The sequence below is a fragment of the Battus philenor genome, unplaced genomic scaffold (assembly GCF_028537555.1).
Source record: "Battus philenor isolate CCGP_79_NKW_IND1 unplaced genomic scaffold, ilBatPhil1.0.hap1 SCAF_11, whole genome shotgun sequence".
NCBI classification, from domain to species: Eukaryota; Metazoa; Arthropoda; class Insecta; order Lepidoptera; family Papilionidae; genus Battus; species Battus philenor.
Window position 1 is genome coordinate 11,987,955 of NW_027181673.1, and position 17,541 is coordinate 12,005,495.

The 17,541-nt window shown below is 31.6% G+C and overlaps 1 protein-coding gene across 1 annotated transcript in view; it reads left to right on the forward strand.

Moving 5' to 3' along the window:
* Positions 1-213: 213 nt before the first annotated feature.
* Positions 214-17,541, forward strand: part of LOC137928523 (UDP-glucosyltransferase 2-like) — a 64,729-nt gene continuing 47,401 nt past the window's right edge. Inside the window, exons 1-2 of the mRNA XM_068771423.1 lie at positions 214-328; positions 16,704-16,854. Of these exons, the coding sequence (XP_068627524.1) occupies positions 16,852-16,854 (3 nt within the window). The 5' untranslated portion in view covers positions 214-328; positions 16,704-16,851. The remainder of the gene's footprint in view (positions 329-16,703; positions 16,855-17,541) is intronic.

A 17,541-nucleotide genomic window follows, 5' to 3' on the forward strand; every position in this document is an offset into this window, starting at 1 on the left:
AGAATAAATAAATACAGAAAATTTTAAAGTAGAGGCCTTTGAAAGGCATTGGTAGGCTTTATAGAGATATTATGTCGTGACTGTAGCATAAGTATGATCTTAGAGGTAACATTTATTAAGTTTGAAATATTAAGCATTAAGTTTCACCGCCATGTGGAATGGCATGGTGGTGAGAGAAGCCGAAGTGGAAGGGACGCAAAACGTCGCGAATTATTGAGCTATGCGCACGCGCTTGCCCACCGATATATTTGAGGCCGTTGTTTCGATACTTTTGAATTTGCAATTCGCTCGGTTCTCACATCGTGTATATATACTGTTTAATTTTTAAGTAAGTGTCAGATATTTTTTCTTATAATTTCTTCATCTTTTATTCACGAAATATATAGTTCTTTATTTACAAAATATTTTTAAAGTAAAATAGCGGATAATATATATAAATATTATATTTTGGTTAATTACCTTGTTATTATTTACTGAGCTGTTGAATATTCACGTTCTATTTAATAACTTAAACAACTTTTATTTTTTTTTAAAGTCATATTATGCCTCTCGTTTTTAATTACAGTTTATCAATAAATGTTTAACATTAGAATTATGTACATAAATATAAAAAAAGGCCATTTTTATGTATAGGGTATATTAAATTTGTCTTTTAATTACATTTATTTAATTCACTTCTTATTTTAAAATGAAGAAGTTAGTTTTTAATTGTGCAATATTTTAAATAGAGAATGAAAGTTAGGCAGTTAACAAATTGAGCAAAAACTGAGACAACGACATATACTGAAAGATTCAGTTTTAATTGCCTCCTTGTTTACTTGTAATTATTTCTTCTAATTGTATGATTTAACTTATATTATATATTGTCTGAAAATAGCTGTAATTCTTTACGTTATAATGTTCTTAATTCATATTATAGTTGTTGTATATATAAGATGCAAGAAGCACTTACGGATCTGAACTAAAAAAAATGTTTGTGTGTATTACTCGACTTTTAGGAAACAAACTCTTGAATACCATCTTACAATACGTAACGAAAAGATGAAAAAGTAGTATAGAAAAGTTATAGCAATACAGAGTGGAAATAATCTACTTCTTGTATTTAGTGGAACATCTAATTTGTATAGTTTTTTTTTCATGTAGGCATTGATGTGCACTTTGAAATCATCGATTATTTTAACATTATAAGTAGCAAGCTATCACCGGCTTGGAACGGTGATCAGTTAAAAAAAGGCGGTCAGACTTAACAGTTGTTTTTTAAATGAAATTTAACAATTTTTTATGTCTACAATATCTATATATGTCTATAATATCAATCATGTAAATGAGTCCACAAACCAAGTTCCATACATTTCGATCAACTATAAAGTCTTGTATATATATATATATCTATATCTATAGTCTTGTGTATTTATATATAATAAGATTTATACAATACTTTTAATTTTAGAATTAAAATTAAGAAAACGAGGGTCTAAGATATCTCGTGCACCTTAATTATATAGGCGTTTATCTAGACCCATGAGGGTTTTTTTAATCTTTTGAAGACCAAAAAAATAAATGAACTAGCCCGCTTCTTTGCTAGCTACATTTTACAAGCGTTTGTAAAATGAAGCTAGCTACCCCTGAAGCGATCAAAAGGGAGATAAAACACCGAATTGTAATGAGTGAAGGTGAGCTTACTTCATATTTCATTTTTTTTCCTCTTTTTTGCTTCTGTGACATTAGATAGCAGGTTCCTCGTTCGATTTTTGTTAGGTACATTAATAAACTATGAAAAAAAAAACTTCGCGAAGAATACATACATTTTTTTAAACGCCGCGTATTCACCGCTGTAAATACAGCTTCTTCGGGCTTTTGCAGAGCGCTCGGCGCTCGTCTTGCCTAGATTTAAGACTAAGGTGTAAGCAACTTTAGTGATCGGGCGCAATGAAAGGGAACAATCCATGTTACCTAAGACGACAGAAGTCTGACTGGGATACTATCATCAATGTTGATTTATCAATGGTACTAATATGCATATTTATTTTGTTATTCGCGGTGGAAATGCTTCAGCATAACCGCTCTTGCGAAAGCAACGGACAAGGTTATGTCAATCTTGCATCGACTAAAGCCACACGAATTTCTCCATCATCGCTACAAGGCGGGTGCCCGAGAATGTTTTCAGACACTTGCAGTCTTCTTATTCATGAAAAGGCGTGCTGGAATCTAGCACACCTCATTTCACGGCCTCTTCATCTCAAGCGGGCAATACCCCCTTGAACCCGTCACCCTGGGTCCTGTAAGACAATGTGGGCGAATTTAAAGCTCATAAATACAGGCCTTTATCAGCTCCTTCCGGAGGATCTGGTCTTTAGCTTCATCGCGAACTATAATTCGGTTGTGGACGATGATTATACTCCACAACCCAATCGCTGCCGCACCCGGAGAACCATACTGCTTGGTTGCGAAGGGTAGGGAGAGTGGAATACCGTAATACTATCACTTTTCTCCCTCTGGGACTCCGCCTTAGTAGAAGCAGACGCTCACAACCCAGCTCCGCAGGCAACCTTATCCTTATTTTTTGCAAGCTATGTTAGTCCTTCATAGCTACAGTGATCATGCTACGGGTCATAATGCAAGACTATTGAACCCGCCCCCTCACCGTCACGTCAAGGATCGACGAGCATTATTTTCTATATACAGGATGATTAGAAATAAGCTTTTCGCTGACAAATCACCCCTTTAAAGTTTTTACACCTATAACCAATCACTTGTATAGTTTCCCTATATCTGAGGGAAAACAAACAGAAAACGCAAATATGAGATATTTTATTTAGGTTATAATTTTATTTATTTCATTATTTATAGTAGCGAATAATGGAAACGTTGTAAAAAAATAATACGTGTTCTAGAAGTATTAGAAATAATATTTAATAATTCGTGAGGATTTCGGAATGGAGATAATAGAAAAGTTATTATATTTTATCAAATATCTTGGTCGTATATAAATTATGCTCATAGGTTATTTGAATAAGCAAAATTAAGCTTATTAATGAATAGGATTTCCACCTGTGCCGATTGCGTTTTTAATCGTTAAGCATTTCTATAACATGTTCTCTGTTATATTACCTTGTTTACATTTCATACTTTAAAGGCCAATATAATATGCATAATTTGTGACAAAATCGTAAATTGGCTTCACATTTTTAAATACAGCTTTTTTATTTTAATACTGTATATTATTACATAGTAAATTCTGAAATAATTTTTTGGAAAATTGTAAATATTAGTACTGTTTTTGAGTTTTATCATATATTTTAAAAGATCGCATCTTGTTGGTAGTTTAAAATTTAATTACGTAATAGATATAGTGTTATTAAATATAGAAGTTTCGTTAAAACACTGTACTTATTGTGATATAAGGAAATGTTTAGTTTTCAAGCACATCAGATTAATGACTTCTGGTTTTATTGTTCAAGAAATATCATACATAAAGAAATATTTACTTGTAGTTTTCACTATAAACGAAAGTTTATTCGCGGACAGAAGGTGGGTGCTATATTAATATATCTTCAAACGCACTTTTATTTATAAGTTACAGACTATATTGGAAAATTTTTGACGTGTTTACATGCGGCTATTTTTTTAAATAGAAAAGTGTGTAACTAACCTTTTGTGTATTTATATTTATCATTTTCTTTTAGTTAATGACAAAAGTAGTTACAACCTTTTTGTTAGTGGGTTTTCCGTTGTGCTTGCCATTGCTTTCTTAGAAACGCAGTATGTTTCATTCATTACTGAGTAGTCAATATAAGTACATGCCGAAACATTGGTTATATAGATATAAACAATCAGGAACAAACGACACAAAAGTAAGAGAACACATCGGTATCGTACAAAAGAATAATACATAAATAATATATATGTAAACGCATCCTTAGCTATTTGTCACTAAGTAATGGTTCTTTAATAGAATGTTTGTGTATTTATTGATATTAACTCTCTAGATAGAGTGCAATGTATATCCCCCTATACCTACTCTACTCTATTGCTGAGAAGGTTTCCGAGGCATGAAAAGCTGCTACTCAATAATGGTTAAACACTATTGATTTCCGATTTTTGGGCGTCAAAAGTAATTGATACAATGACTTAAAGATGTGTAACATTTCATATCTCAAAGTAAGCTCTTCATCGTTCATCATGTCAGACGCAGCGTGTCCACCGCCAGGCATAGGCCTGCCTGCATCTATAAGATGTACGAAAAGACTGTTGAAAGCGACTGGTGTCCAGTGTCGTCTGTCGACCTGACTAAGGTCGTCTATTCACTTTGTGAGTGGAGGTCATACGCTGCGCTAGCCTTTCCGTGGTCTCCACAAAAAAATCTTTGGGCCCTATGGCTATATGTATATTTATATATTCTGCCGACTGTCTGCCCACTGTCACTTCCATCTCTCAATCAGGCAGCGCTATAACAGTTGTTTTCGTTTATTTTCGGGTTCCTATACTCCTGTGTCCATCTCGTAAAAAGATCACTCCTTTGTTTGCTGGGCAACTGTTAGCTTACCAATAGGACCAAAAGTAAGAGTCCACGTTTCAATGCCATAAGTAATCAGTTTAGTTACTATTATAAGGGTCCAATTGCGGTGGTTGTTGGAACTAAATTTCGGGTTACAAGAGATTTTCGTTCCAGTGCGCTTTAATCGTTTTTTAACAGACTCGCGTCACTTTCTGAAATTTTAATCTCCGCGCTAAATTTACTTTTCATCAACTGACCAATTTCTTTGGGTTGACTGAGTTCGCGGAACTCTCGTATATATCACGACTGAGTGAATGATCAATGAAAATAAGTCTTTACGATTAGGTTTTTCTTATGATTATTAATGTAATCTTAACAGTAAATTATATATATATATAAATATATATATATATATATAATTTTCAATAAGATTTATTTTTAACAATTTTTACTTTCATTTCACTCCTTATACGGTTTTAAGGTTATTTGCTAAAAAAAGTCAAGTCTTTGACGTGTTTTATGTATAAGGACATTTTGCGTTCGTTAATTAAATTATAAACAACCGGTAGCGGAAGAAATATATTTTTTTAATTATACTTACAGTGTGCCAGATTTAAAAAAATATTAGTTATGTTAATAAAGTCGCAGTAGAGCAAAAGCAAATTAAAAAGTGGTTTCAAAAGTGGTAGAAGTTTTGAAATATTTAATGAAATAACGGTTTCTTTTGTGATTATAATTTTGCAGAATATCATACGAATGTGAAAAATATTTCAAATTATTCTGACGGTTTAACAGACAGCATATAATTATAAACTACATTCCGAAATCAGCCTATTATGGGATTATCATTACTAGCACAATGAACGACTAAAGATGGTTATAATTTTTTTTATACTATATTACCATTTTTTTTGTTCGTACCTTTTTACTTTTTATATAATAAAATATAAATGTTTAAATATCTATAGTAATTATTTAAAATCATATTAGATTCGGTATTGTGTAGATATTTCTTATTTCCTAAGAAATATTACCCTGGTCTCTTCAAGATTAGAGTTACTACTTACTAAGGCTGCGTGCTTCATCTTTTGACCACATCGTCGCTTAAGAAAAGGCAAGTTGTTGTCAAAGGGAAATTCGTAATCGATAAAAAAATCGAAAACAAGAATTATACAGTTTCAGAGATTCAAAACAGATTAGGCCGCGTGCGTGCGTTTGTTCTTTTTTCAAAATTATGAGATTATCTGACAATTGCAAAGGTATATAATAGGTAGAGTTCTCTTTATTATTCTTCTTATGTCGAATGCCTCACTAATGAGAATCTTTACTATTTTTGAAAAAAAAAATTATCGTGCTAAAAGTATCGTGATAGATTCTCAAGTTCTTACACGACAGATGTTTTGTTTGAAACTAGACCTTTTTATGATAACAAAGAAAAATTATTTGAGAATAAATTTCACTTTGTTGTTTTATATATAATTGCAGTTTTTTGTGTACCAACTTTAAATTTTCGCCATCTTGTGTGTTTAATGTGACAGAATTATTCATAGTATCTATTGCTCTCTTTGTGTAAATAATAAGTTTAATACAAAAAAGTATAAGAGAAATGAATTATACTTTTATGCAAGTTTTCGTTGATTAATTAAGTTGTCTCTATAATCGTTTCCAATCTAGATATCTAGTCACATATTTGTACCTGTTTAGAGATAGTTATTCCATTAAAAGCATGTAAATGTGAAGCAGTAACGAGTTGTGTAAAATCCACATTACATCGAGTAAATAAGTGTAATTAAACCACCGGTAATAACAGGAGTTTATTTGTGATGTTTTAATATACACATTCTAAGATTTAATTCGCGATAATACAGATTAAAAACTTATTAAGAAATTACGTTTCTTTTCTAAAAGTAGTAAATTTTAATCACGATTCGCAGATCAATAATTAAATTGTTCGATATTCAAATAATCTTAAAGTAATAAATATTACTTTTACTCATTGTACTGTCTTTATTACAGCAGGGCATAGATAGATCTCTCCCAAATATATTTATCGGGGGATATACTATAAATAGCGATAGCAGTGTGGTATTATGGTTCGCAGAGGACGCTGCTACCCATCCTGTAAAAACTTGTTTGTAAGCAGGGGCAATCCTTAATATTTAACGCATAAAGTGTAAATTACCTATGAAGTCGAACCCGCGAATTACGATAGCAAGTATAAGCAAGAAATACTGCTTTCCGTTGCGCTATCATATGCATAGTTGTTGTTTAAATAAATTTTAGGTGTAATTTGCTCTTTGTAATTTTAAGGTGTAATTTAGCGTTTTGTTTCATTTCTGCTATTTCTATGGATCGGTATAGTAACCAGTCTTTTTTTTTATTAAAGAATATTTATTTATATTCTGTTTTAATATCTTCATATTTTGTTTGCAAACATCGCCGAAAGATTTACAGGTTAATTTGAATAGGTATTTTGTAATTCTTGCTTTTTTTCTTACGACCAAAAACACACAAATATACACACATACACACACACACACGCGTATATATATATATATATTACTATAATACCAACTTATTTACATCTTCCGAGAAATATGTTAAATATATATTATAATTTAAAAAAGTATTTAAATTTTGAGGGTAAATAACAGTATTTGAAAATGGAAACAGTTCATATGAACTGCGTTACGCGGATTTCTATTTGATTAATATTTCCTGCCAATTTTAACGGAATTTGAAGGGCACTGTATATTTAACTGCTTATACATTATATTTATATGAAACTATCTTAATGAGTATATCAATGGATTTTAAATTTAAATGCTTATGCTGTTATAATGTTTATGCTTATAATGTTATATTTAGGAATCGGAAAAAATATCGGTTAAATATGATTCTTCACGTATGTTTCATTTAAAAGTGTAATATTTAGCGCAGTTTTGTCTTTTACAATTTTCTACACATTGTTTTGATAATTCATAATTTGATACGTTAATAATCAAAAACATAACGAAATAACATGGAATAGCCTAACTAGGAAAATAATTTCAATCCAAAAATCATTTCAAATCAAAGTGAATGAATTTTGAATAAAGGAATTTTATACACATGTGATATTTTTTCTACTCATATATCTATTATTACATGCTTTTACATTCCAATTAAAGAAAATATCACTTTTTGTCAAATCATGTATTCAAAATTATTACTACGTAGAACTTTTTTTTCATAAACATTTCAGATTTTTAAATGAAATTTCTGTAGTTAGCCACACTACCGCCATCTATCAATTTGAATCTGGCAACTCGATCCAGCTTGACCTTGATTTATGGGATATAATTCATTCATTTATCATCTTATTATTTACATTTTGACTATTGTATCTATGCATATAAAAATGTATTTCGTTCTTTTAGACGGAGTGGTCCTCGTTTTATAAAATCTCAAGAAAATTAGGCATTCAACGTGTTTTGGCCACACCAAAGTAATAAATAAGGATCAAGGTTGACGTTTCATAAGCTCCGTAGCGACATCTTGCGGGGCACTAATTGTAAAAAAGGAGATAGCGTTTTTAAAATAGGGCTATATTTTTCGTTAGCAATAAGAATATACGTCCAATTCATAAGGTTGTCATGATGATCGGACTTTTTAATAATATGTTCGACGTAAGAACGTCTTATCCGTATTATTTCGCGAAAATTTTCCATTTAAACAAATGGCAAATTACCTCGGAAAAACAGAAAAAGAAAAAAATTATTCCATCCAACTTATCTGATGTTGTCTCTGCTAAATCGCAGTGCAGTACTCTTTGGTTTACATATATTGAAGCACTTGACTTGATTTAAGTTCCTATGTTCCCCAAAAAACTTCATCAATACCTTGCCATCTTGGAGGGTTTTAAATCGCGCGGCTTAGTTCGATCGTCTTCCCTATTTGTTACGCCTTTTCAATTTTAGTCCGCTGCCAGGTATACTTTGCATCCGCCAGGACAACCACGTCTGCGCTTTCTTGGGGAATTCAAGCCCAGGTAACTTCGGTATGTTGTGCCTTCCGAAGCGTATACTCTATTCACTTATATTTCCGGTGTTTAACATGCTTCTTGATCTGGGTCTTGTTGCATGGTTCTCGTAAGTGTCGGTGATTTTCTTGGTCCTGTAAATCTTGTAAATAATCCAAATTAACAGATGATGAGTTATAAATAGCGCGCGATGGCTTTCATGACCTTCCACGTCTCACACCTAAACAATAACGCGCTTTCCGCTTTGCGCCTTCAATTACATTGAAGTAAAAGAACACAAGATATTTCGTTGTTTCACAGTCGAACGGTGATTAGGGCTGATTGCACGATTGAATATTCTTTATAGCATTTTCAGCATTTTTTTATTAGTTGCCGAGCAATTTTTACTCAAGTAGCCCAACGGTTAAGGATTATGATTAACAAACATGGGTTCGATTCTCGGGGCTCGCTTACTACTATTTAGGTGTTAAGAAATATCTGAGCTGTCATCTTTAAAAAAATGTTCCTGATTAGAAAGTCAAGTTTATAATAACCAGTCGATAGGCATATTTCCGCAACCACTAATTATAAAAAACGGTTACTATACTATAGTGCATCGTAGACTAGCGGACGATGATGTACTGCATTCTTTAAGAGAACTCGTTGTATATCTCAATTATACAACATTAACATTTACCGAAGACGGTGAAGCTTAAAACATCGATAGAAACCTAGAATCATAAAAGGAAATTTGGTATATGACATCCAACAATTCGAAGAAAGGCTGCGTAGTAGATAAGTTCGGTCAGATGAGTAACACTTATCAAAAAGATGCGCATAACTAAGGCGTGATAGATTTATTATACTTAAATATTTTTTTAAAACAAATAAATTAAAATTTGATAGTAAAGTTTGGCTACAGTTATTTTGACACTAGTAAAACATTTAATTATTAATTAGTGTAAAAGTAATACTAAAAAAAGAAAATAATTAGCTATAAAAATTTAAAATTATTATTTAATAATTAATTTGTTATGCCTGTCTTTTGATTTGTTATTCACTTTATCTAAACTTTCTAATATTTTTGTACATCACGTTTGCTTTACTCAAAAATTTCGCTACAGTGTAATTAATTTCATATTAAATAGGTTGACAAGTGACAGTTTCTACAACAAGAATTCATAAAGTACAAAATGTGGGCCTCTGTTCTGTGCCTACTCTGTGACGCAAGCTTGTGGCCCGTACTAACAATTCTCGAACGACGTCATAAACATCGCGTGAAAGGATGTTAATAAGGTGTAAACAAAACTCGTAACAGAACTCGACACACTGACACCGCTTTCGGTTATGTAGTAATGCGTAATAAATTTCGACGGGAATATTATTCGAGTGAGGTCGCAATTTGGTCTATTGTATCAATAACTTGAACATAATAAATGAGAGAGTAGATCAAGCTGTTCCGGTATTGTGTTTATTACGAAACTGATCAGGTGGAATATGTTACTACACTCAATTTAGAGTCATTATACAGGTTGAAAGGTTATATTTGTAAACGATTTAAAGAAGTTAATGTATATCTTATTTTTCAGGAAAAAGTCTTTATGATAAAATATCTTACTTTAATTTTTTTTTGGAATTAAACCGATATGGATTCAACCAATAATTAATTTTAATACGTAGTAACTCAACTTTTAAATCGCTCTCCCTTACTATATTATTAATAACGTTGATTATTATTTATGAAATCATTGATTTTTAGATAGGTACCGTACGTAATTGATTAATATAATTGTATAATTGACAGAAAATATTCTATGTAGTACATTCACCTCTTCAATTTTTTTACACCTATAACCAATATCACCCTGTGTATAATAAATTTCATTTTTGTTAACGTAATTTGTACTTTCAATTTTTTTTTAATTTAGTAATTGAAACAGTCATAATTTTTTTAAAGTTAAGTTTAAGTTATAAACATTAACGGAATAGGGGATAAATTAACTTTAATCCTGATTAAAGTAAGATCCGTTTTGAATTGACAATCACATGGACTCAAAGCTCCATTACGGTTCTCTGCCTTGGGTAGATTCCTAATCGCTCCGAAGGAACTTTTGCGTGACATTCCAAAACTTTGAACTGCCATATATTACGGCTTAAGAACTTTGAAGATGCCAAGGCCGTCAAAGTCGCTAAAGTTATTAGCATAATGTTTTAACTAAAACGCTTAAATAGATAACATAAATTCATAGTTTTTTGTCATTCATCTGATTTGGGGGTTGTTTCTGATTTTTATTCACATACAAAATGTTATTAGACTATATTTATTTGCAGAATCTGGTTATAAAACCCATGTTTAGCTGTTATATCAATTGCTTAAAAAAACTTTCTTAACTATTTTTTGTGGCATGTACAGGGTGACTGGTTTTAAAACATTAAGGGGTTAATGTCTAGTTTTTTGGGTCAGCAAAAAGCTTTAAAGCTTTTATTCTATTTCCAAACACTCTGTATAAAGTGATTAATATGTTACATTTTTTTAGTAGTGGCTAGTGTCTTCCGACCGTATAACAGTCTACAGGGATAAGTAAACAATAAATACTTTTAATTGGTGGTAGTCCGAACTATGATAACGGTTTTTATTACTATTTTATTATTACGTTATTTATATCCTGTATATAATATACTAGCTGATCCCTGCCAGCTTTGCAAACTGAATGATCGTTGTCTCCATCCCCTTGCTTGTAAATCCGCACCTTGTGCTCTTTTAAAACAAATTTTTGGTTTTTGTGCTTCCTCCGTGTTCATTTCCTTTTTTCAGACTCTGGACTTCGTCCTTTACATAGCGATAATGTTGTTCGATTACTTGATCGCCGCGCGATAGTCGGCATGGTTTGTTTTACCGGACGAGTTTAGTCTCTCTCTGTTCAACTGCTGTTCTTTTTCATCCGGGTATGGGACCTTCACGGAAGAGAACAGGAAAAGCGGGATTGATTCTATTCTGCAAGATAGATCTGGATGCCACATGGATATATTACTTGGACATATTACTAGTATTAAATATCTCCTCATTTAATCTTCCCACTTTCCTAACAATTAAATTTAATTTATTATTAAATGAATATACATATACACATTATTGAATTTTGGAAAGCATTTTAAATTATGCTAATAAAATTACTAGAACGTCCGTTTCCGTTTTGCAAATTATTATAAATTAATTTAATATTTTCGTAATTAAATAATAACTTTGTAATCATTTGGTTCTTGTTAAATGAAAACTGCGTTTTATTTTATACGCATTAATTAAAAAAAAAGTTAAGAGACTACAATAAAAATATTAAAAAAATAATATTATTAATAAAAATATAATATTGTTCAGAATAATGACTGACAATTACTTTTAGGTGTATGCCATGTTGTTGTTACTCGTTCGTAGGTTTCATCTGAAGGAGTGAACAATCAGAAAAACCACGACTTTTAATAATTATGGACATACCATCAGGTTTAATAAACCAGAACTTTACTAGGGTGACTTTGAACAAAACACTGTAACGTTTAAGTGCTACTTTTCGTTAATACAACTTATCTTAAGATATTCAGATGTTTTATTTTATGAGTTTTACGTAAAAAAATACTAGCCAACCACAGCAATATATAGTCTACTTATATACAAGAAAGTCAAGAGATATAAGAAGCGTTCACCTGTATTCACTCTTCCATGTATGAAAACATAAAATGGTCGATTTAAAAATAGTGGCATTGTAAACGCTAAAAGGATTTAGTGTTCATAGCACGGTACGTAACTCCTATGCGAGAAAGTCGTTCAGATAAACACTATTGTGTTATAGAAGCGTGAAATGATCACCGTGCACCGAATGCACACGAATTTGATGTCCTCTCTTTAGAATATTTTTAAAGATTCTCCATAGAAATATTATTTGAACAGATAATGTATATTTATGTAAAACTTGTTGAATAAAAAGTCAGAAGACATTAATTACAAGGGAGTATTTCGGTTGTTATATACGGGTGTGTCTTAGTAAAGGTCTAAAAAACTTTGTTAATATTCGAACAATACGTTCGCTTAACATTGTGAATTTAAATTGTTCCCAAGCCTAAGGTTTTCACTAAAGATAAATACATGCGTGTTATACTTCTCTTGGGCAACTGTATACTGTAACTGTACAAAATTGTATAAAAATATAAAGGATACTAAAGTGTTATTAAAGCTAGGGAATGAATTGATATCACTACTATATCATTTATATAGTGAAAGTACATAGGAAATCCGTCTGAGTTAGTTTTGGACTTACCTTTGATCAGTACGTGTGAAGTTGATGTGGAAAGATGCTATTATAATTCCAGTTCATCAAATTGAGTCCTCCTCGCATTTTTCTTATGACCATGATCACTGTTATTATCACCATGTCAGCCGACAGACGCCTGTTGCAAGGTATTGTTCTCCCCCAAAGAATGATGCTATGATCGGCCTGGCGTTACCTGCATCTTCCTTCCTGCGACTTTCCATGCGACCTTTACTATGACATCGGCCTATCTAGTAGGCGGCCTATCCACTCTGCGTCTTTCGTGTCGTGGTCGCCACTCGAGAATCTTGTGATCATTGTAAATGATCCTGAGTGAATAACAACATGTATAAATAAATTAATCTTAAAGATGAATCTTTTAAATCACAAACGCACGCTTTTAGCATTTTTTTCTTAACCCAAAATTATTCAAAACTTTATTGGCCGTCACATTAATAATTTAAACACAACCAAAGCCTGAGTCGCGGTTCAAGGTGAGTTAAGATATGGTTTTAAGAGACAAAATTTTTTTGCAAGGATCATTTATTTTGTATTTCTAAATGAAATACAATTGTAAGATAAATAAAAGGTAAGTAAAAAGTATTTTTATTTTATTATTTTTTTAATTTCGCCCACTTTCAATTGTTATAGTGTAATATAATATAAAGTTTAATTATCTTAAATCAATAACAAAAACAAATGCAAACAGTACAAACAAAAATCAAAAAGAAAGTCGGGTAAGAGTACCATGATAATTTATTCCACTGATATACTAAAAGTTAAAGACGGAATTTGGTCAGGTTTAAAGCGTTGTAACGAAAACAATGTATAAAATCAGCGATATATTAGTATAACTATACAACTGCATTCCTTTGCTTACTTGCAAATTCGTAGCATTGGGCACTAGGAACCAAACACGGATAGAAAAACAAGTGATTGGGGCACGTGGATAGCTAGGTGGCGGGTATGGTGTACTCTCTATGATTAGGATCTCTAGTCTAGGAGACTTCTTTCCTAGCTCTGGAAACATTGACCGATGTTATGTTAGTTATTGTAGGCTCAAGGAGCCATGGAGATGTTTATGCCTGCAATTTTTCTGCAAGATCGAATCAAGAATAAGAAAGTCCGAAAGTAACGCATAGTAACCGATATAGCCCAGTGGATTGGCATGTTGAAATTGCAGTGGGAATGCTATCTAGCGTGCAGGACAGATGACTGCTGGGGTCCTAAGGTTTTTGAGAGTAGATACGGACCGGTCTGCGCATGCCCACTCATAAGGTGGACAGATGACCTTGGTAAGGAGGTCAAAGAAACATTGACTTAATTAGGGAATCCAATAGTTAGCGATGGAAGTCGTTATGGCCATAAAGATGCTATAAGTAATATAAATAAACTCGTTGCTATAAAATTCCAGAGTACGATTACATTACTTAATTACTTAAAAAAATGTAAGTGAACATAAAAATTGGCAAACCGCCTAACCGCTAGCGTGGTCACGCGAGGAAAAATTCGTGTCAAACAGCGATCAATTGGCTAATTTACTTAGAAAGTTTAAATTCAACGCAGATTATTATTAAACGTTAGTTATTTAACTTCGAATTAACTGATATGAAAATTGTAAAAGACAACTTGAGTTTTGGAGAGTTATGAACAATATGTATATCGTTGACATCCTTTGACGTTTAGTCGTCTTATCGAATAGTCGTTTTGTGAAAAAAATTATATTTATAATGAAATTAATGTACCGAAAAAATATTTTATAGTTAAGTGTGTTTCCTTATAAATCATACATTATAGATTTTAAAGCCTAAAGTTTAAAGATTACATGAAAGTTTATAAATATCCTCTTCATTGCCATTGTCCACTGACCTTGACATGATCACCTTGTGCGTGGACTTCACACGCTGCGCTTGCCAGTCGATGTTCTCAAAAATCTGAACCCTCCAAAATGCCCCAGCAGTCATCCGTTCCACGTGCTATTTGACCTACCTATTACAACATGCCAATCCACTGCGCTATGCTTATAGATCTCTTCCTTCCTGAATCTCATAAAGAAATGCCAAGTAAAGTGAATGAAGCCCGAAGTAAGATACTGCGTTTCATCGCCGTAAGTCAATACAGATTGGTGGTACTTTCGTCTAAAGGCACTGACGGATTTTTTGACTAGATGTTTAGTATTAGACTTTATTAACTTCTAACAATATTTCCCTTTACATTTTACTTTTCAAAAATGTTGTTACATTGACACGGCGTACCATGTTCTCATTAATTTTATAATGGATATTTTAAAGTACTCTTAATTTGAATACTCTGAATTTGAGGGTTAAATTGTGCGGTATTTTTTGGGTTAATGATTCATTCCCAGCTATTAAATACGACACGCCATTTTCATTTTAATTGATGGAAGTTCTAAAATAATTCTTAAATGTGTGAAAAGATTTTAATGTTAAATTTAAAAAAAAAATTAACTAGAATTTTTTTTACGTAATATGTCCAAAGCTTAGCATAATAAATTAAAAAAAAGTAAATTTTAGAATTGGTTTTTAATACCAGCCTGTGTCAAATTAAAGAAATATTCAATTAGCTACAGTTACAACGTTGAGTTTAAAATATAGTTCGCTATTATTCATTATCTGTTTTCAGTTTCTGCAACTGTTAATGTTGGTAACTACATTAAGCTAAATACATGCGAGGAAGAAGCTAACTACGTCTTTTTATTTTTAACAAATTATTTAAAATTAGTTATGTGTAAATATTAACAATATTTATTACTGTTTATTTGCGTTTTAAATTTCAGAACAATGTATTTTAAATTGGCACGGGGATAAAAATGATTAGTGCATTTTTAGTAGTTACACTGCACTTAACGATGCCAGGTAACACGTTCGGATTCACACACATTTTGTGTTGTGTTATATAAAATTGACGCTATTCTAATACGGTGACGGAAGATATCTTTGGGAAGGACGGAAGGACGTATTTTTAGACTGAATGATATTGTGACCTTCACCAATAAGTAAATGGTAGACCCATAGGTCCTCTCTGAGTGGATGTTTTTGACACAGAAGTGGGGACAGATACATTGAGAATACAATGGCGCAATAATAATATAGCGAAAATAAAATAAATTATAAAAATTTGTAGGCGATTTCGTTTTAGAATTTATATTATTCTGTGGGTATATTATCTTATTGATTCTATGTAAAGAGATAGTTTTAAGATCGTGATAGATGTACACTCGAAGATATGTGAATTATTATAATTACATACATTCAAGGACTGGGACAGAAAAGAAGAAAGAAAGCGATTGTAGGTTGGAGGTTTAGGAATTTTACACAATTAATACACAATTTACGACTTTATTAATATACCATTAATACATATTATATTAATATGCCACGTTAAGTTTTTCACAAGGTTTTTTTAAACGTAGCCAAACCATCTCTTGAATTAAAAAACCAAGCAAATTTGTAAGGTTGTGTTGTAAGTGTAAGCCTGAAATATGAGATTCAGTTGAAGAGCTTACTGAAAGAAATTAAAAAAAAATCTTTTCGTATTTCTTATGTACATTTTGTAGTCTTTCCTAAGCTACTTTGCATAACTCACGAGAGGTTTTTAGTGAATAGAGTATGGAGATATGATATCTTTTGAAAATGTTGAATATGTTCGGTTGATATTTTTCCGCAAATGTTTATACATAAAAATATAACATTTATAGCTGTTGCTATAACGAATAAAAATAGCAGCGCAAAAACTAATTGGTGCATAAAGCAACAATCGCACCGTGACGTTAATTATTTACCAACAATGCCAAAAAGCGACTAGAATTGTCGAAATCATCTCAACAAGGCGCAACGATTCAACAACTCTCACTTTCACTAAGACAATTTTTTTTCTTTTACAGATCGAAGTGGCCTCAGAAGTAAGGCTTTCGGTGCATTCTATCGAGAGGCTGTGTTGTGAAAATTATAGTGTTTGACAGCATTTGAGTTTGTGATATCGATAAAGTGATATTATATGGTGTTGTGTTATTTGAAAATTTGCTGTTAAATATGGTAAGCAATTTAATTTTAATCATTAACGATCTTCAATTTATCAATAGCCATGTAACCTCTAATGTTAATATTGCCTATAAAAGTTTTTGTCTGTTATTACTAGCAATATAATTAAACTAATAAGCAGAATTCATGATCAATTAATCATGATAATATTGTAAATAAAAAACTCAAAACAGACACGATATAATTGTTTGTTTATTAAATTTCGTTAATTAATTCTCTATTACTACTGTTTATTTAAAATCACTGTATTATTTTATTAACATATAGAATAATGTCATGAAAAAAATATTACCGGCAAACAAAACTTTAAATTTAAATTAATTTATTTTACTTTTTTTCCATTTAATTTCAACTCTAATAGCATTAATATAGAATCGGGTAGATTCCTGTGTTTTTGATAGTAGATCACAAGAAAATGATTTTAGGCTAAAAATAAATAAATAATGAAAATATTATTCAAAAAAAATATTTAAAAAAATACTAAAATCGAAAATTAGGAGAATATTTTCTTATTCAAGCTATTTTTCGAAACACTCAGGTGTCAATTCAATAATCATCATTTATGCCACATGCCGTCCACTTCTCTACTTAGATCTCCCACAGATATTTACAATAAGACTGGAAGTTGCTTACATCCAGCGTCTTCTGACGACCTTAAAAATTCGACCGCGGTCTTCTCTC